Below are 15,126 nucleotides of genomic sequence, written 5' to 3'. Positions count from 1 at the left end.
ATTCCTCTCTATCAACAGTTGTTTTTTTCTTCATTAGGACTTTGTTACGATTAAAAATGTAAAAGTGTGGAAAGCCAGAGGGTCTAATTTGTCCGCGGTTTTTTTTTAATGTTAAAACTTGGGTTAGTACCAGACAGTATAGTACACGTAAATTACAAAATAATAACTAACAAGGTCAATAGTTCTTTCCAATTCTCGAAACCATTTGAAGTTGTATTTTAGAGTGTTTTCTACCTTTTTTTTTGTCTGATTTAAAAATTTAAACAGGCAAAAGTTTAGACTGCAGGTCCTTTATTTCATGGATGTAAATATATGGATTTAAATAGATATCTGTTTTAAATATTATTTAAGGTGTTTCCGTGAGTTTTAGAAGTTATTAAAAACGTGTAGGCAGAAACAGAAACAGCTCCTCTGGAATCTTTAACACACAAAACTCTCAACAAGTTTGTAATCCACAATTTTATTTAATAATTATTATCTAAAGTTTGCATGGTCTTCTTTTGTATTCGATTTACTCCAGAAAAAGTCAAAGGCAGATATTTCAAAATCTGGTCAAATAATCCACAAACTATTTGCATAAATACACATTTTGTAAATAATTTCAATGAGATAGTGGTCCCAAAAAAAAAGAAGACATTATGTACTAATAAGCAGCTCTGAGACTTTACTTAGATTAAACTATTTAGTAGTTTACCCAAACAGTTAGGAAACAGAAGTTTACAACAGAAATCAGTAATGAAGATAAAAAATTTTATCTACCAAATCAACACAGATGAATTATGGGTCATTTTTCAGTCCTTATATTTGTTATATAATCCTGTTGTGTTATTACAATTGATGGTAGAGTTTAGTGTCTGTAAGAACAGCTCCCTTAGCTGACCACTTTTACTTTATTTATTTTTTTATTTCAATCCCAGCTGCCACTGCTTTGACCTCCAGATGCATCAGATCCTGCTCGGCGGAAGATTTCTACGAGGAAACACCTTCCTGACAGTGTTTAAAACGGCACAATGAAAGCCTTCATACAGCAGCTGCTGGATCAATCTTTGACATCATCGGCCTGGAGGTAGCCGGGACTGTGGACTCTGTGGGTCCAGGAGTGAAGGGGGGTGGGAACCAGAGGACAGGGTGATGGCTCTGCTCTGTGGAGGAGGATATGCAGAATACGTCTCGGTGCCGGAGGAGCTTCTCATGTCGGTTCCCTTCAACATGACTTTCTGCCAGGCAGCTGCCATCCCAGAGGCCTGGCTCACCGCCTTCCAGCTGCTGGATTTTGTAGGTATAGAAACGCTGTTGGACAGTTTTATTTAAAACATACATAATAGGCTGATCACAATTAACAGACTTTATAATAAATTACAAATTATTAAACAAGCATTTCTTAAGGTCTGATTTAAAACTCCTCTCAACTAAAATTTATCCTTCCAACTATCGAGTTTTTTTTCCTGTTAAAAAGAAGATCAACCATTCAGTAAACAAACTATTTCACATATAATCCATAATAATGTGGAGCAAGGTGCTTTTATACGACTTTCTGTGATAACATCGAGGCCGATACCTCCATCTCCTCCCAGCCCAGGTGAAGGAGGGTGAGGTGGTGCTGGCTCACGCCGGAGCCAGCGGAGTTGGAACAGCCGCCGTCCAGCTGGTCCGTCTGTCTGGCGCCGTGCCCATCGTCACCGCGGGGAGTCCGGACAAAGTGAAGATGGCCGAGAGTCTGGGAGCGGCAGCTGGGTTCAACTACAAGGAGGAGAGCTTCGCACAGGGAGTTCATGACTTCACAGGAGGTGAGTGAACTGTGTGATGGTGGCTACTTTACATGAGAGAATGGTGGTCTGGTTCACTGTCATGGATTCAGTCAAAATCTTCAGTCATGTAACTAATAACTGTAATATTACAGGAAAGGGAGCGGACGTCATCCTCGACTGCATCAGTGGGAGTAACTGGGAGCAGAACGTGGGCTGTCTGGCGGTGGACGGGAGGTGGGTTCTGTACGGCACCATGGGGGGGAGGGCGGTGGAGGGAGATCTGCTGGGCAAGCTGCTCTCCAAGAGAGGCCACCTCCTCAGCAGCCTCCTCCGGTCCCGCAGTCTCCAGGTAAGAATCACACACCAGCCATGACCCTTCCTTTCTGCATGTCAACACGTGTGTCGTCTCTCTTGTAACTGACTCCTCCTGTGTGTCGTCTCTCTTGTAACTGACTCCTCCTGTGTGTCGTCTCTCTTGTAACTGACTCCTCCAGTGTGTCGTGTCTTGTAAGTGACTCCCCAGTGTGTCGTATCTCTTGTAACTGACTCCTCTCGTGTCATCTGTCTTGTAACTGACTCTCCTGTGTCGTCTCTCTTGTAACTGACTCCCCTGTGTGTCGTCTCTCTTGTAACTGACTCTCCTGTGTGTCGTCCCTCTTGTAACTGACTCTCCTGTGTCGTCTCTCTTGTAACTGACTCTCCTGTGTGTCGTGTCCCTTGTAACTGACTCCTCCTGTGTGTCGTCTTTCTTGTAACTGACTCTCCAGTGTGTCGTCCCTCTTGTAACTGACTCTCCTGTGTGTCGTCCCTCTTGTAACTGACGCTCCTGTGTGTCATGTCCCTTGTAACTGACTCCTGCTGTTTGTCGTCTCTTCGCAGTACAAAGCTGACCTGGTCCGGGCTTTTTCACGCCAAGTGTTGCCGTATTTCTCTGACCAGCCCGGGTCCCTGAGGCCGGTGATCGACAGCATGTTCAGCCTGGAGGACGTCGCAGAGTCCCATCGACACATGGAGGCCAACAAGAACATGGGGAAGATCATCATCAATGTGGTTCCACAGAGTGAGGAGGCTCAGGGATGAAATACATCTCACACAAAACTTTTAGATCTCCCATTATCTTACAATAAAATGCTCCAAATATGATTCTCCTACCGTGCAGTTTCTTCGCTCGTCAGGCTCACAGAGTGCTAACAGTTTATTAGCAGCCACATCCACAGATTTTATACATGTTCTGTTACATATGTCAAAAATGTTACAAGAAACCACGAGAATAAAAACCCCATTTAAAGTTGGTGCAGACTCCCTGCAGCCTGTGCAGCTGTAAAATCAATACCGAAACTTCAAAATTTCCTGTAAGTCATTATGAAACTGTGGTAGTTACTTAAATTTTATTGTGCAATCAAAAAACCAAAAAGCAGCCGTGTTGTGGAGGGAATCAGTTCCTCTGCAGGAAGTAAATCCACAGAGGAACCTTTTACCATCTGAACAGTCTGCGACGTCATATTCATCAACTTCAAACCTTTACACCACTTATCTGGTGGTATTTGTCATATATGTCTGTTCTTTTATTTCTTCCATCTTTCCTTTGATTATGATGAAGACTAAATAATAAACTGAAGTGCAGTTTAAACTCAGGCAGGTGACGAAAGATTTTTTTTCTGATAAACTGAAGGATCAAATGTTAATCTAAATAAAATGTTTTAAAACCCTCTCTGATTCACTGGAAAATGTTTTTCTGAGCTGGTTATGAGATACATGGTTCTTACAGAACCAAAACAATACAAACATGATGATCTTATAGAATACAATGCATTACAATAGAGTAAACATAAAGTAGTTAAAATAATCTTAATGCACATTAATTCAGCAGTAATAATAACAGTAAAACACTAACAGGGAGCATTTACTTTTACCTGTCATAATTTAAGAGAGTGTATTAGTATTTTTACTTCATTGAAACACCTGAATACTTCTTCCACCGCTGGTACAATAATTGTTATAAAATGTGTATATATATTAATAATAATAACTTCATTTATATAGCACCTTTCAAACAAGAAATGCAGCTCAAAGTGATTTACAGCAAGAAAATGACATGCGGTAATTCATATAAAAAATAAATAATAAAATAAAGAACATGCTAAAATATATTTAAAAGATAAAAAAGACATGAAACTCATAAGAATAGATAAAATTAAACACATCAATAAAATAAAATAGTATTAAGTAGAATAAAGCAGAATGCATTTAAAAAGCACAGTAGTGGGCAACCTCAATATATGTATACAATATATATAAATATATGAATATATATATGTGTGTGTTTACATGTGCACGGGTGTTTGTCGTTTATTTATTTACTTTCATATTTCCGGCGCACCAACGTGACCAATGACGCAACCGGAAGTTTTTTTTTTTTTTTTTTTTTTTTTTTTTTTACCCAGGGTTCCTTGCGGTCCGAAGCCGCTGTAGGTCCGCTGAACTTGTATCCATGGGGAGAAAACTTTAAATTCTGTTTCACTTCACGGAACAAACCGGAGAACTCAGAGACTCTATGATTCGACGGAAAACAACATATTCATCTAAACCGTACGTAAAACTGACGTATGTTCTTCACTCCTCCTCTTCCTCATTCAGCACGACCTCCTGTAGAAGTAGTTTAATATCTGGGTCAAACTAAAGTCGTCACGTGTGTTTACTTGTTAGCTAACTGAAACCAGAGTTCCGCTGCTGGTTCCTGAAGCTGTCAGAACTTCAGCGGTTTGTTTATAGACTTTAAAGTTCCTGTTTGTGTTACCGTGTCCGACAGGAAGTGGTCGGTAACGTTGTTTTTACGTCCCAGACGCCTCGTCCTGAAACATGGAGGATCCGAACCGACCTCAGAGGAAGATGTCCACAGCGGGAGACAGTCTTTACAAAGTTCTGGGTCTGGAGAAAGGAGCGAGTCCCGAGGAGATCAAACGGGCCTACAGGTGCGTTGTAGCCCCGCCCAACCAGCTAATCAATACACGTCCAGCTTTCGGTAATTAACTGATTGGTATCATGCCAACAAAAACGATGTGACGTAAATCAAACCACGGGCAGGACAGGAAGTGACAACAGACCTCATAAACAACATTCAGAGTTGTAAACAAAAAACAAAATTCACTGATTTAATGGTTCAGATGTGTTAATATTTACTCCTGATGCAGATTTAAACACTTCTCCCTCCTATCAGAATATATCATGAGTCAAAGTAAACTCTTTGTTAAGTTTTATCATGTTTTTTTTTGTGGAAAATCTATAGAAATGTTTAGATGTTTAGCAGCTGAATCACCTCCATGTGTTGTTTTGTTGTTGTTAAGTAACTACTGAATGCAAACTTCAGGTCAATAAAATCTCAAGCAGTGTAAACCTGAATATCTGCACAGCAGCTGGAAGTGGTTGACATCTTTACCTGTTCAATGACTTTTAAAAAGTTGATTGATTAACTGATTTCACCGCTGCAGTAGAGAGAAATGTTTCCCGAGCATCAAACCTCCAGGAGGAAATATGAAGTGGGAACAGAAGTTAAAACATTTGAATGTCTTTGTGTTTTTATCAGGAAAACCTGTAGAGAAAGTGAGTCCTCCCGCCAGCAGCTGATGTTGTCAGGGTTCATAAAATGTTCCCATAAAGCAGGGGTGTCAAACTCATTTTAGTTAAGGGGCCACATACTGCCCACTTTGATCTCAAGTGGGCCAGACCAGTAAAATCATAGCATAATAACGCATACATAACAACAATATTTCTCTTTGTTTAAATCATTGGTGAAGGTTTTTGGATGATAAACCCTATTTTAAGGTCTTTCTACAATAAACTAGAAACATAAACATTTGTGGACTGTGCTGACAGGTCATCATTGTAAATGAGAATTGGGTCTCAATTGATTTTACCTGGTTAAATAAAGGTCATATATAAAGACCAAAAACTCAGACATCAGCCCATTTACGCTGTTTTTGAAGCAATTACTGGATCGATTAAAAAAAAAATAACAAAACGTTTGTACTCATAAACCTCCATTTTCTCATAGAAATGCAATTTATGTCTTTCTGTAATTTTCACACTTAGCAAAGTCATCCGGCGGGCCAAGCTGGATCCCCTGGCGGGCCGGATCCGGCCCGCGGGCCGTATGTTTGACACCCCTGCCATAAAGTCTCACGTGTCTCTCGGAGTTTAACAGCAGCTGTTGAAGGACAGAAAGTTCATGATGGTGAAGTCGACTGTTTACATGAAGAGAAATGTATGAAACCAGACAGCAGTTTAAACCAAGTGTGCTTCTGCACATCTGGACAATTTAAAACGATCTCTAACCACACGAGCATTTAAACTCCTCTGCATCCGTGTTAACGGGCCTGAGAACACTTCACATGACTGCTCGCATCCACTGAGTGTGCTCCATGTGGGCCTGAGGACCTGCTGCACACGACATAACATATCTTCCCTCCTGCAGAAAATGCAAAATTTAAAAACGAGGTCAGCCGCGCCTGCAGTTTGTTATCCACGTTGAAGTAACTGTCATGTGATGGACCAGGAAGTGAACCTCGGTGTCTGCGTTTTCAGAAGTAGAGTCTAAAACATCCTCCTTTATAACGGAAACACGTCGGCGTTTACATCCACTCTGCGATAATTATTACTGCCGCATACAAAAAGATTTGAGTAACAATCTTTATTCCTTCACTCCCTTTTCTTTCCAGGAAGCTGGCGTTGCGGCATCACCCCGATAAAAACCCAGACAACCCTGAGGCTGCTGAGAAATTCAAGGAGATCAACAACGCCAACTCCACCCTGAGTGACGAGAACAAGCGCAAGATTTATGACGAGTACGGGTCCATGGGCCTCTACGTGGCCGAGCAGTTCGGTGAAGAGAGCGTCAAGTATTACTTCCTCATGTCCAAGTGCTGGTTCAAGGTGAGCGGCGGCGTGCGGCTGCGTTTGTGAACGGTTCCTCGGTAGGACGTACTGACGTTCCCTCTCCTCAGGCCCTCGTGGTGTGCTGCAGCATCTTCACCTGCTGCTGCTGCTTCTGCTGCTGCTGCTTCTGCTGCGGGAAGTGCAAGTCGCCAGAGAACGAGCAGAACTTCATGTACATGGACCCTGAGGACCTGGAGGCGGAGATCAGAGAGCAGGACACAGGTGAGTCCTCCGAAAACACCTGGAAAACACATCAGGTGTCACATGGTCCCGTTAAACTAAAAGGAATCCAGGATGGATTAATACAGAACCAAATCCTCTCAGTGACCTGATCAGACATCAGAAATGTTCAGTCAGTCGGGTTTGAAGTGAGGAGTTGGTTTGTTGAAATGTTTCCAGATGAGGCAGAAATCCTGCAGCGGGAGGGTCAGTGAACTTCACACGGCAGCAAGTTTGTGTTCACTGTGCAGATCAAACTTTCTGCCAGAAAATGTGAGACATCCTGGTCTCTGAGTCTCTGCTGATCAGATGGTTCTTTATGCATCTGAACACGGAAGCGGTGACGTTTTTCTCTGTGAAACTCTGTCTTGCAGCAGGAAACCGTGTCGTAATCACTCAGCCGAGCTCTAGCGGTGCCGCTCAGACTGCAGGTAACGTTCACCTGTTCGCCTGCTGCCCGACTCGCCTGCTCCGCCTCAAAGCAGCTTCTAACCCGTCGACCGTGCTCTCGCTGAATCGCAAACTAATGGCTTATTCAGCAGTTATTAACATGTAATAATTAATTAATACAAGAGCTAGAAGATGAAGGACAATCACACAAGAGGGTTTTTTTTGTCCTTTGTCACTCAGTGGTAAAAATCCTGAGTTCTGTGTGTTCGGGGTCCCACGTCATCTCAGTTAAAGTTCCCATATCTATATTTCAGTCCTGATATTTTTATGGGTTGAAGAACTAAAAAGCATCTCATCATCATAGACCTGCTTTATGATCCGATAGAGATCTGAATTCATAAAATATGGGACCTTGGAAATAAATTTTAAAAAAGGCACATTTAAACCATACAAGTCGTCTGCTTTGCTGTTCTTCACCGTGCGAACTCGCTGTTCTCAGGTTCACGAGTCAAATATCGGAGAACCGCTGATCTCGAGTGACTCGCTGCTCTCTGTGGAAACTGAAGGAACGGCATTGATTTAAGGCTTTTTGAGCATCTTCTCCGTGTCACGCTTCTGTGTTGTTGCAGCGTTCGCTCTGTTTGTCTCCTCTAGAAAATGTCATATTTCTGTCTTTGCCAACGTACGACGTCTTTAACTGCAGATATTCACCTCCAGAAATGATGTTTCATTTTCTGACTGAGCAGAAACAAAATCTCCATAGTTGTAAAAAAAAATATGTTTTTTTTTATATACATTTATGATGCAAAAACCAGCGACACAGTCGTAGAGGGCAGGACACAGAAGATCAAGAAGTACAATCAGAAATACTGACAACAAACAACAAGGGAAAAGTCTCTAAAGAAATAATCCTGATTTATCCTCCAGAACCAGAGTGGTTTATCATATTATGAATCACTCGCCAGTGAAGTGAATAGTTTTTTTTACAGTGTTTATTCAGTCTGTCTCTGGATCCTCCACTCTGGTCCAGACTGAAGTATTTGGACCAAAGTTAAAGGACACCTGTCCCTTTGGCGCCCCCCTGAAGTCGACCGCTTGCAGCTTCGGGTGTTCTACCGCTGCTCTCGAACTGACTCTTGTTTCTTCTCTGTCCGCAGGTGAGAACGCACCGATTGTGATTCAGCCTCACGCAGCCAACGGCAACTCGGGGGGCGGGGCCTCGCAGTCGGTCCCGTCGGCGGAGAAATGAAGTGAGTGTGCTGTCGACATCTGGATCGCGTGACGAGCGTCGGTGTGGTTTCTGTTTCAGAGCTGAGCGTCGGGCAGAGTTCATCTCAGAGGGTTTTTTTTGTTTACACGAATCAGAAGCGCTTTGATTGTGCCAAACGTTTTTTTTTTTTCCTATCTTTTTAAATGCTTGTTTTTATCCAGACTTTTTGTATTTTTTTATTTGACACCTTTTTATTTTCTGACCTGTAGACGAACGATGAAACCATGCAGATCAAAGCCTCTGATGAGCACTTTAAACTCGTTGAGAAGCCGCGGTGGTGAGAGGACGGAGGTTCGGAGATGTTTTACAGGTTTAAACTGTTCCGATCGTTCGCGGCTCGGTCCTCCGGCTCATAGACACACACAGTAGAAATAAAGTAAAGGGCTGCCTGACGCCGTGGAGCCTCACCGACCCATCAGGTTTAAACTAACGTGATGAATCCTGATGGTGTATTTACAGTTATAGAAAGTTAAAAGTGTCTGCTGTTGCACATCAAGCTGACGGCTTGTAAATATTTCATTTTAAGGAATGAGTCAGCATCTTAAGAGACGCTTCATCACCTCCCTCTGAGTTTTTATCCTTTATTTTTTTATCAGTGATGTAAAAATCCACCTGTTGACGAGTCCTCACATCACTGGAACTGAGCCGAAATCCTAAAAAATAACTTCTACAGATTTTATTTGATTCAGGAAGCAGGTTTTAATCAAGTGAGATGCTTTTTTTTAAAAATTATTTTTATTTTTCATTCACACAGATTTAGTTCTGTAACCATGGAAACTAGCAACAGCGAAGGGACTTCACAGTCTGAACGGGATTAGCCTAGCTTAGCATAAAGAGTGTAAGCGGAGGGAAATTGCTAGTGGAAGGATCGGCTGTTGTTTGTCAGAGAAAATAGTTCCAGATCCACAGCTCGGTGTTATTTTCTGTTTGTGTACAGACTTCCATGTTTTTTTCAGACAGTCAGGCGGGCTGTATTTTGATGCTAAGCTAAGCTAACACCCTCCATACACAGACAGACGTGAGTTATATCACGGTGCTGTTAGTTAGTTTTCGGCACAAACAGCAGCAGGCGCTAATTTCCAGGTACTGATGAGGTCACAAACTTTTTTATTAACTGCACAGCTTTTACATTCATCTCCACTGTTTCCTGGTTTCCTGTTTGACCTGTCGATGGATCCGGACTGTTTCCTCTCTGTGGTGTCTGTTTGGTGATTATTCTGTAAACTCTGAGCTGTATTTTTCATTGGTGTTAAATTTAGTGTATATGAAGATTTCTGCTGGGTGTAAAGAATCTGATGATGATGATGATGTTGTTTTCACAGACAGTCGGCTCAAAAAACATCACTTTTACGTGCCACGAATCAGACCTGATGAACCTCACAGAAGTGCCTGAATAGAATTTTTTAAATAAAAAGTGTCTTTTATTTCTACAGTGTTGAATGTTTTTGGAGATTAAAACCGTGTATGATGTCATGTCCACATTCCCAGGAGTTGTTTCTCGTCTGTTTGTGCGTCAGATGAATGTTTTGTGTGATGAAATAAACTCGGGTTTAAACTGGAAACGTCTTCTGTGAGTCCGCTGTTGGCGAGCAGCACCGGTGGGCTCGCTGACCTCCCATTGGCTACTGCAGCTCTCCACCCCCTCAGATAACGTGTGTGTTGGAGCAGGTGGCACCATGTCAGGCTTCAACCCTGTTAAACCTGCTGTGGGAATGGAGAGAGCGACGGACTCGGAGAAGCAGCAGCTGATCGAGCCTCTCGCGTGGTGAGTCTTTGACCTTTAACCTTCTCTCATGAAACGCAGAACAGCAGCTTTTTAAATTTGTCGTTTTGTGCGATCGTCTGTTGTCTTGTCAGGTTGAGTCCTCTGGAGAAGGAGACGACCTCAAACTCTCGGTCCTCCGATGGAGACTCCAGTGTGGACGACCTGCTGGGGCCCGAGTGGTTTTGCCGGGTCGAGGACGCGACGTCGGGCGCAGACGGCGACACGAGACGTGTGGCCAGAAGAAAACTCTTCATTGCCGGCACCGTCAGCCTCGTCTTCATGACCACGGAAGTGATCGGTAAGATGAAAGTCTGTTTCCCTGCCTTCACTTTTCACCTCATATCTTGGTCATTATAGGAGCGAACCTTTCATGCTGTATGTTGCTTTTATCAGGACAGTCTTGTCTGTCTAAAGCTTTCATCATTTAATTTAGTAAAACTTAGATATTTTATATATTAACTTTGAATTTTGTCTTTTGAATTTGTTTTGTTTTTACATGTATCTCACCATTGAATTGTTGGCGGTCGAAATATTTTTTCCTAATTGTGTAGAGGAGATCGTCCAGAATCTGTCGATATCTGAACCATTTTTGTGGGACACTTTTTGACTCAGCAATTAATAAAAAGTATGTACTGCCTGACGGAAATACATGAATTTTTTTCAGTTGCAAATTTTGTTATTGCTACACATAAATGATTTATCTTTCTAAAGATGGTTTTACGTGCACTTTATGCCTTTATTTGAAATTGACAGGATATGAAAAGAATGACACACACACAAAACCACACACACACACACACACACACACACACACACACACACACACACACACACGTCTTCATCTTCCTCTTCCTCTGCAGGCGGGTACGCCGCTCGCAGTCTCGCCATCATGACCGACGCCGCTCACCTCCTGACTGACTTCGGCAGCATCGTGATCAGCATTGTCTCTCTGTGGATCTCCTGCAGGCCTCAAACACAGACCATGACCTTCGGATGGCATCGAGCAGGTGACATCATCATCATCATCATCATCATCACACCTGGAAACACGTCATAAAACCTGAGCAGCGTTTCCTCGCAGCAGATTTACAGAACGTGTAACGTTACTGCTCTTGGCTGCAGGTTTTCATATAAATTTGAAAGATTTTCCACAATTTTTTTTTTTTTATGTTGCAGACGTTTGAAACAGCTTTTAAATGAACTCTGCCGCAGTGAAAGTTCTCAGTCCAACGAACCAGCAGACCTGCTGTGGTTCAGGTGGGCACGAGCCTTTATTTCCCTTAATGGGTTCTTGACTGTCCCTCGGTCTGTTTTCAGGGTTTAAAAAGGTTTAAATCAGTTAAAAATGCTGAGTATGCGGCCTTCTTGCAGTCGGTGGGAGGAGTCCTCGAAAGGGCGCCGCCTACTGACTCCATAGTTCTCCAGGGGGATTTCAACGCTCATGTGAGCAATGGCAGAGAAACCTGTCGGGAGTGACTGGGAGGAGCGACCGGCCTGATCTGAACCCGAATGATGTTTCGTTGTTGGACTTTTGTGCTAGTCACGGGTCGGCCATAATGATCACCATGTTCGAGCATAAGGTGGTTCATAAGAATTTTTGGCAAACAATCCGACACCTCCGACCGATTGTTGAACCTTGGATTCAGGAGGAGCAGCACGGACTCCGTCCTGGTCGTGGACCAGTGGACCAACGCTTTACCCTCGCAAGACTACTGGAGGCGTCCTGGGAGTTTGCCCATCGGGTCTACATGTGCTTTGTGGACCTGGAGAAGGCTTTCGAACGGGGCCCTCAGGGGGTTTTGCAGGGGGCGCAGTGGGAGTACAGGGTTCTGGGGCCATCAGTTCTCTGTACAACTGCAGTAGGAGCTGTGTTTGCATTTTCTGCAAGTCAGACACGTGTCTGGTGGGTGTCGGCCTCCACCAGGTCCGTCCTTTGTCACCGATCCTGTTCATGACCTTCACGGACAGGATGTCCAGGAGCAGCCGGGGGGAGGAGGACGTCGGGTTCGGGGGTCTCGGGATATTTTCTCTGCTGCTGGCAGATGCCGTGGTCCTGTTGGCCTTATCAGACCGTGACCTCCAGCGCTCACTGGGGCGGTTTGTAGTCCAGTGTGAAACAGCTGGACGAGAGTCGGCACCTCCAAATCTGAGGCCACGGTGCTCCGCCGAGTGGGGACGGAGTGCCTGCCCCAGGGGAAGAAGGTTAAGTATCTCGGGGTCTCGATCGCAGTGAGGGTCGGATGGAGCGGGAGCTCAACAGGCATTTGGTGAAGAGGAGCTGAGCCGGAAGGCGAAGCTTTCAATTCACCGGTTGATCTACGTTCCGACTCTCACCGACGGTCACGAGCTTCGACCGAAATAACAAGATCGTGAGTTTCCTCCGTCGGGTGGCCGGGCTCGACCTCAGAGGTCAGGTAAGGAGCTCGGACATCAGGAGGGAGCTCAACATTGCAGTACTACTCCTTCGCGTCGAAAGGAGTCACTGAGGTGGTTCACCATCTGATCAGGATCCTCCCTTGCGCCTCCCATTGGAGGTTTTCCAGACACGCCCAACTTGGAGGAGCCCTCGAGGCCGACCCAGAACACGCCAGAGGGATCATATATCCCATCTGGCCCGGGAACGCCTCGGGATCCTCCAGGATGAGCTGGAAAGTGTCGCCGGTGGGGGGGAAGTCTGGGCCAACTTGCTCCAACCTGCTGCCACCGTGACCTGATCCCTGATAAAGTGAGAGAAAATGGATGGATGGATGATTTTGGCCCTCATTTAGGTTTTGTGTGTTACTTGGCAGCCTGCGTAGGCGTTCTGTGTCCACATCTGTAGCATTGTGCTGCGCGACAGCCCGTCTTCGGCTCGGCGTGACTCCGGCTTGTTTGACTCAGAGGTTCTGGGCATGCTGCTGTCTGTCTGCTCGATCTGGGCGGTGACCGCGGTGCTGGTCTTCTCGGCCGTGCAGAGGATCTCTGACGGAGACTACGACATCGACAGCGGCATCATGCTGGTGACCTCCGGCTGCGCCGTGGGGGTCAACGTCCTGTGAGTGCGCCAACCTTGGGTTTAGATAATGGCCCGCGGCGACAAGGAGCTTGTCTGTAAATGGTGTTATCTTCGTTGCACTCAGGATGGTTCTGATCCTGCAGCAGTCCGGCGCCTCGCACGGCCACAGCCACGGGTTTCCCACCAGCCAGCGTCGGAGCCACGGCAACGCCAGCGTGAAGGCGGCCTTCATCCACGCGGTGGGAGATCTGCTGCAGAGTGTCGGCGTCCTGCTGGCCGCCGCCGTCATCCACGTCTGGGTCAGTGTCCAAAAAAGACTTCTGCAACGAAACGTAAAGTACAAACAGGACGGAGAGTTTGCAGTCCAAAATAATAAACCACCGAGTCAGCTGGATGGAAAACTTAAACAAACTAACCAGAAAAGAGAAATTTGTGATGTTAAACTCCTCGCTGAGAATAAAAACTGAACTTCTGAACACTCATTAGATTTCCTTCATCAACTATTTTACCTTTAATTAAAACCAATACGTGTTCTGGACCTAAGATAAAAGAAAATAAAGTTGTTTAAATTCTCTCCAGGAGACAAAATATGAAATACTAAATATTGATTAGTTTGTATTTATTCTGCCTCATTCTTGGGGTCAGTGTTGCGAATCTAGAATCTAGAATGACTCCAGATTCATCCTTCAAAGACGTCATTATAAAGAGAAACGAGTAAACGTGCAGCGACTGTGGGTGGAACGGGAGAAGAGCAGCATCTTCTTCATCAGACTGGGATTTATATTATTTGCCGCTGATCATATTTCTGTTTCCTCCGCAGCCTGAATACAAAGTGGCCGATCCAATCTGCACCTTCCTGTTCTCGGTTCTGGTTGTGGGGACGACACTTCCTGTCACGAAGGACGTCTTCAGGGTCCTGATGGAAGGTGGTCACTCTCCCCTCAGTCTGCGCTGACTCTGCGGTTTTACGGACAGTTGATAGACTCTGTTTATTTTTTTTTTCTGCAGGCGCTCCTGCGGGCGTCTGCGTCGCCGCCATCAGGGAATCGCTGCTGTCGCTGGACGGAGTCACATCTGTCCACAGTCTGCAGATCTGGAGCCTCAACATGACTCGGTGTCTTCTGTCGGTCCACGTCGCTATAGGTGAGATTGAATCTATACCGCTGATCTGTGCTGCTCACAGTCGGATCAGAGCTCCTTTTAACAGCTGACAGAAACATCGAGGACCGAAAACTAAAACGTCTGGATTTTAATGTCTCAGGTTTTACATCTTTATTTCAGGTTGTGTTGCACTCATTAGTTCTCATGTTTCTCAAGGAGTGACGAACTACAAAGTCTTTAGAAAGTATTCAGGAATTGTTTATATGCGTGTCCTTAGGTGAGGATGCCGATTCGCAGGCCGTCCTCAGGAAGGCCACGAAGCTCCTGCGCTCCGAGTTCGGTTTCTCCAGCGTCACAATTCAAGTGGAGCGCTGCAGGATTTGTGCCGACGGCCCCGAACTGAAAGACGAGAGAAGAGACTGAAGACTGCAGGAGAAAGAGATGAGTTCACTGACTGCTGTCTGACTAACAGTCCAACAGAACGTCTTTAAATGTCTGGAGGATGTGAAAACATGCTATAGTATGACTTTTTTTTTTCATATTTGGGACGACATGTTACAGTATGACACGTTTATGCCATTTTTGGCCCACATGCTAGTTTTAATCTTTGATCTCGTTGTAGCTTCGAAATAATCCATCCAAAGAAAGACACATTTCATGAATTTGTTTTGCAGCATTAATGTATATTTATTTCAGCCAGATGGAG

General features: G+C 44.6%; 3 protein-coding genes across 5 annotated transcripts; all 3 read left to right on the top strand.

Annotated features, from left to right (window-relative positions):
- Window positions 1–837: 837 nt before the first annotated feature.
- Window positions 838–3,449, top strand: tp53i3 (tumor protein p53 inducible protein 3). The gene is given in 6 exon segments (XM_069160445.1): window positions 838–856; window positions 1,032–1,106; window positions 1,109–1,279; window positions 1,575–1,787; window positions 1,901–2,097; window positions 2,628–3,449. Coding segments are annotated over 6 exon segments (876 nt in total). The 3' UTR covers window positions 2,829–3,449.
- A 756-nt stretch (window positions 3,450–4,205) lies between these two features.
- Window positions 4,206–9,989, top strand: dnajc5gb (DnaJ (Hsp40) homolog, subfamily C, member 5 gamma b). 3 transcript variants are annotated; one of them, XM_069160573.1, is made up of 6 exons: window positions 4,206–4,337; window positions 4,591–4,720; window positions 6,464–6,677; window positions 6,749–6,902; window positions 7,274–7,330; window positions 8,447–9,989. In XM_069160573.1, the coding sequence occupies exons 2-6, from the start codon at window positions 4,608–4,610 to the stop codon at window positions 8,536–8,538; spliced, it is 630 nt and encodes a 209-aa protein (XP_069016674.1). In that variant the 5' UTR covers window positions 4,206–4,337; window positions 4,591–4,607; the 3' UTR covers window positions 8,539–9,989. The 3 variants fall into 3 exon arrangements, with proteins under 3 accessions (XP_069016674.1, XP_069016675.1, XP_069016676.1); XM_069160574.1 differs by having other exon boundaries at window positions 4,206–4,352; XM_069160575.1 differs by lacking the exon at window positions 7,274–7,330.
- Window positions 9,990–10,125: 136 nt separating this feature from the next.
- On the top strand, window positions 10,126–15,090 carry LOC138204972 (proton-coupled zinc antiporter SLC30A2-like). The gene is made up of 8 exons (XM_069160570.1): window positions 10,126–10,324; window positions 10,417–10,622; window positions 11,185–11,331; window positions 13,205–13,358; window positions 13,444–13,618; window positions 14,140–14,245; window positions 14,328–14,462; window positions 14,698–15,090. The coding sequence occupies exons 1-8, from the start codon at window positions 10,236–10,238 to the stop codon at window positions 14,841–14,843; spliced, it is 1,158 nt and encodes a 385-aa protein (XP_069016671.1). The 5' UTR covers window positions 10,126–10,235; the 3' UTR covers window positions 14,844–15,090.
- Window positions 15,091–15,126: the final 36 nt, after the last annotated feature.

This window comes from Embiotoca jacksoni, unplaced genomic scaffold (genome assembly GCF_022577435.1).
Source record: "Embiotoca jacksoni isolate LCO1_2020_lvr unplaced genomic scaffold, fEmbJac1.0.p SCAF_27, whole genome shotgun sequence".
Classification (NCBI taxonomy): Eukaryota; Metazoa; Chordata; class Actinopteri; family Embiotocidae; genus Embiotoca; species Embiotoca jacksoni.
This window is presented reverse-complemented; position numbering and strand designations above follow the sequence as displayed.